Genomic DNA, 4,985 nt, shown 5'->3' with positions numbered 1-4,985 from the left:
GTAAAAGCCGAACTAAAAAACTTCTGCTACAAAATGTGAGAATGAATTGCTCCACAGCGTTTGCAGCTACAGAAGTCAGTGAGGGCTTGTTTTAAAGTAAATTGACTGCTTGTTGAGAACTAGTAAATATTGTAATCTCCATAGCTGGACCACAGGTCTACTTGTGATTTTCTTCAGATGTGGAATGGATCTGGATTCTTGTAGACCTGTTAAATGGTCCCCAGTTCTTGTGCATGGCCGCTATGAATGGTAAACTTAGCACACGGCAACCAGTAACATATGTAACAAAGGGAGCCCTGCCTCTCTGCACTGCCTAAGAAGACAGCTGTGGGAGGAGCTACTGAAATGTCTGAGATGCATACTGTCTATGTGGCCCTTGAACCACCCCTCCTCGGGACTGCAAAACGAGATGGAGGTTCTGACTGGAGGAACAAGCCAACACAGATGGCTCTTATTTCAGAACTGTGATGAATAAGGCCCCTGCCTCTGTCTACAGCCCTCGCTCTTGGGTGCTTTGTTGAGTGTGAGGTCTGTGTGATAGCCCTGCGTTCCCGCTCTGATGCGGATCTTTGGTTGATTCCAGCAGTTATCGGTACATTATGCCTCCGTCCTAACCAATGTCTCTGCGTGAAGCCCATCAGAGGATTGTTCGTGGAGCAGAGGTCCCCGCTGAAAAGACGACACTTCTTTTGCAAACACAAATAAAATTTAAAAAAAAGCAACACTCTTCTCTATTCTACTAGATATGTTCGGGTTGAATAAATTAACTCTTTATCTCTTTGGTAAAAGCTACTTTGATGAATTCTTTTCATGGTGATTGCTGGACGTGACCTGTGGTGAAAAAAAAAAAGATGTCTCGAGCCCTCCAAGCCCTGAGAGATGGTCAGTGTAGATGAGGGTTGGGTACAGAACAAGGTTTTACTTCGCCCCGCTGTCCTCCAGGTAGGCCGGTCAGAGGTAGGGTGGTCAGGTCAGAGATGAGATTGTCAAATTCTTGTGGTTTTGCATACCGAGCTTCTGCCGCGTAGCAGAACAAAGCTCAGGAGGTTGGTGGCTCCGGCAGAAGTCAGGGCTGAAGAAAGCTCGATGAGGCTCCTCACAAAGTCATCAGATAATGCCCCTTTTTTGTTTTCCCCGTAGATCCTTCTTTGCTATGCCGTCAATTCCAGTTGGTCCCACCAACCTCGGAGAAAACCCAACCTACCCATGTGTGGATGCGAGATGCAGGTTAAAAGGGTACTGGAAGTGGATGGACATTGTGGAGACTCACGGGGAAGAACTAGGCGGAGTGTGTCCTTGTGACGAGGAGGAGAGCGGGGGCATCTGCTGTGCTGTCGTCGGACTGGAGCGGCCGTTGTTGCTCGAGCTTGTGCTGGACCCTGGTGGAGCCCCGGCCCTGCGCGCAAATAGCACACCTGGGGAAGAAGAAGAAGAGAGGTGTGGGGTCATGGAGGCTCAGAAGAAAGAAGAGAGGCGTGGGTCATGGAGGCTCAGGAGGAAGAAGAGAGGTGTGGGGTCATGGAGACTCAGGAGGAAGAAGAGAGGTGTGGGGTCATGGAGACTCAGGAGGAAGAAGAGAGGTGTGGGGTCATGGAGACTCAGGAGGAAGAAGAGAGGGGTGGGGTCATGGAGGCTGGAAGAAGAAGAAGAGAGGTGTGGGGTCATGGAGGCTCAGAAGAAAAAGAGAGGTGTAGGGTCATGGAGACTCAGGAGGAAGAAGAGAGGTGTGGGGTCATGGAGACTCAGGAGAAAGAAGAGAGGTGTGGGGTCATGGAGACTCAGGAGGAAGAAGAGAGGTGTGGGGTCATGGAGACTCAGGAGAAAGAAGAGAGGTGTGGGGTCATGGAGACTCAGGAGGAAGAAGAGAGGTGTAGGGTCATGGAGACTCAGGAGGAAGAAGAGAGGTGTGGGGTCATGGAGACTCAGGAGAAAGAAGAGAGGTGTGGGGTCATGGAGACTCAGGAGGAAGAAGAGAGGTGTGGGGTCATAGAGACTCAGGAGGAAGAAGAGAGGTGTGGGGTCATGGAGACTCAGGAGGAAGAAGAGAGGTGTGGGTCATGGAGGCTCAGGAGGAATCCAGCCCCTCCCCTGTCACGGCAGAGAGCCGTCACAGGATCGAGAGGTGAGCGAACGCCGGTATGTGTTCGCTCACCTCACGATCTACTGAGCCAACCTGTGACAGTCTCATTGTCACAGGTCGGCTAGAACTATGAGGTGAGTGAAAAGCACCCCCCTCATTATTATTATTATCATACAGGATTTATAGAGCGCCAATAGTTTGCGCAGCGCTGTACAATATAAGGAAGACATTACAATCACAATACAATTCAAGACAAGATGGTAAGGAGGGCCCAGCCCCTGAGGGCTTACAATCTCAAAGAGGAGGGGGAAATGATACATGAGGTAGCTGTGGTAGCTGTGGGAATGAATTATGTGAGAATGTGAAGGTTCAGTGGTTAGGTTGAGGTGGGATACCTCATAGTTCTCCTTTAAAATTCCTCATTGGAGACCGATCATATATAAGAGAGTCAGAGCTCGGGGACACGGGTGGATTTTATGATCAGAGAAGGTGACACCACTCTCTGTCTGCAATAAGAAATACATATTGCATGTGATCCTTACTGGAAGATGAATGCGTTTATTGGGCTCCGGTGCTCACAGCTGTTCTATATATTACACACGCAGGGTGATATACAGCTGGCCAGTCAGTCACATGTCACCCGAGGAATGCAGATGAGTGTCAGCACCCCAATCCCACCAATCAGACAGCTGCCACCCAGCCAGATACATGAGAGCGCTGGGATTGTTTATGACCAGAGCTGAGATCACTCCTCTATGTATAGGACTGAACCTGACATATCACTGAGATCCATTTCATCCACTCCGAGCCAATCCTAAAGAGGAACTCTACCTCCGTGATAAGTACTGTATGAGAGTGCTGGAGGAGGCAGTGAAATCGGACTCCTTGTAAGTAGCATGGATTTCCTATCTGGTCCTGTCCAGTATACACAGGATTGCTGGCAGCAGTCACATTTCACTGGTCGCTTGTTCTGTAACCGTCTTTTCACTGATACAAGTACAATATATGGCAGCCGTGGTCAATGTACCTGATATAGAGGCCTTAAGTGTGACCCCGGATAAGTGTGACCCCGGACATCACAATGTAGTAATGTCAGAGACTGCAGGCATGATATAGGAGAAAGCGCACAGGCGCGACCCGGAGCCGCTCTAATTCTTTATATAATACTGGGATATGTTCCTGGTATGGTGGGGGTATAAATGTTGGGGTATGTTCCTGGTATGGAGGGGGTATAAATGTTGGGGTATGTTCCTGGTATGGCGGGGGTATAAATGTTGGGATATGTTCCTGGTATGGTTGGGGTATAAATGTTGGGATATGTTCCTGGTATGGTGGGGGTATAAATGCCGGGGTATGTTCCTGATATGGAGGGGGTATAAATGTTGGGGTATGTTCCTGATATGGAGGGGGTATAAATGCTGGGGTATGTTCCTGGTATGGTGAGTGTATAAATACTGGGGGATGTTCCTGATATGGTGGGGGTATAAATGTTGGGGTATGTTCCTGGTATGGCGGGGGTATAAATGCTGAGGTATGTTCCTGGTATGGCGTGGGTATAAATGCTGGGGTATGTTCCTGGTATGGTGGGGGTATAAATGCCGGGGTATGTTCCTGATATGGAGGGGGTATAAATGCTGGGGTATGTTCCTGGTATGGTGGGGTATCAATGTTGAGGTATGTTCCTGGTATGGTGGGGGTATACATGTTGGGGTATATTCCTGATATGGTGAGGGTATAAATGTTGGGATATGTTCCTGGTATGGTGGGGGTATCAGTGTTGGGGTATGTTCCTGGTATGGTGGTGGGTATCAATGCTGGGGTATGCTCCTGGTATGGAGAGGGGCATAAGTTTTGGGGTATGCTCCCGGTATGGTGGGATATCAATGTTGGGGTATGCCCAGTTGGATTTCCCTCCTCCCCCTCCCCCATGATGGGACATATTCTATCTGATATGATATATATTTGTATCTTCTCGGGAGCCGCTCCGGATTAATACTCGGGGAATGTCCGGATTAATACTCGGGGAATGTCCGGATTAATACTCAGGGAATGTCCGGATTAATACTCGGGGAATGTCTGGAGAACGCTATCGGCCTTTCACAAGAGCTGGAACTTCGGAGGAATTGCCCGCCGGTCCCGGCGCTTTCCTCGATTCAACAGATCTATAGAAAGGCCGCATTTCGGTGACCTCGTACCAGCGGCGGCCGGCGCGCGGCTCTCCCCGCGTAACAGTGCGCTCCTCCGCCGGCTGTCACTTCGGGTTAACGTACTGCCGCCGTCAAGATATCCACTCCTGTGAGTTCATTACCATGGATTTTACAGCCAGGCGTTCTACTCTCCGCCACTCACTGCAACTTATTGGATTTCCTGCCAGCGCCGCACGCGCGAGAGAGAGAAGGGCCGTCACCTACCTGCGTAGACGACTCCATTTATTTCTATTGACATGTTGATGCTGCTGATGCTGGAGGCAGACAGGTTCATCGCCATCTCTTGTCTGTCATCTGAAGGGGAAAGAAAGCGGAGAAAGCGGGGTCAGCGTACAACGGCGGGGCGACTATTAGCTGCACGAGATTAAAAGCTCTTAAAGGAGAACTATGGGGTCAGTGCTTCTCCTTAGGGTAACGGGAGGACACAAACCAGCGTCCTCCCGTTACCCTAGGCTCAGTATATAGGGAGCTACAGCTCGCGGTATACTGAGGCACCGCAGCTGAAGCGGATCCCGACAATTGTGCCGGGATCCACCCAGCTGCGTGAGTGACAGCTGGCTCTGCCTATCTAGAGTCAGCTGTACCCGCCCCCTCCCCCGTCCGTTCCGCCAGTCAGCGCTGGCAGATCGGAGCGGGGAATCCAGCCCCTCCCCCTGTCACGGCAGAGAGCGGTGACAGGATCGAGAGGTGAGCGAACC

At 50.5% G+C, this 4,985-nt stretch overlaps 1 protein-coding gene across 1 annotated transcript in view; it reads right to left on the bottom strand.

Annotated features, from left to right (window-relative positions):
* Positions 1 to 1,256: 1,256 nt before the first annotated feature.
* Positions 1,257 to 4,985, bottom strand: part of LOC108799590 (AT-rich interactive domain-containing protein 3A-like) — a 10,967-nt gene continuing 7,238 nt past the window's right edge. Inside the window, exons 6-7 of the mRNA XM_018571472.1 lie at positions 4,492 to 4,581; positions 1,257 to 1,415 (exon numbers count right to left, since the gene is read on the bottom strand). Of these exons, the coding sequence (XP_018426974.1) occupies positions 1,267 to 1,415; positions 4,492 to 4,581 (239 nt within the window). The 3' untranslated portion in view covers positions 1,257 to 1,266. The remainder of the gene's footprint in view (positions 1,416 to 4,491; positions 4,582 to 4,985) is intronic.

This window comes from Nanorana parkeri, unplaced genomic scaffold (assembly GCF_000935625.1).
Source record: "Nanorana parkeri isolate BGI_ZX_2015 unplaced genomic scaffold, ASM93562v1 scaffold1765, whole genome shotgun sequence".
Classification (NCBI taxonomy): Eukaryota; Metazoa; Chordata; class Amphibia; order Anura; family Dicroglossidae; genus Nanorana; species Nanorana parkeri.
This window is presented reverse-complemented; position numbering and strand designations above follow the sequence as displayed.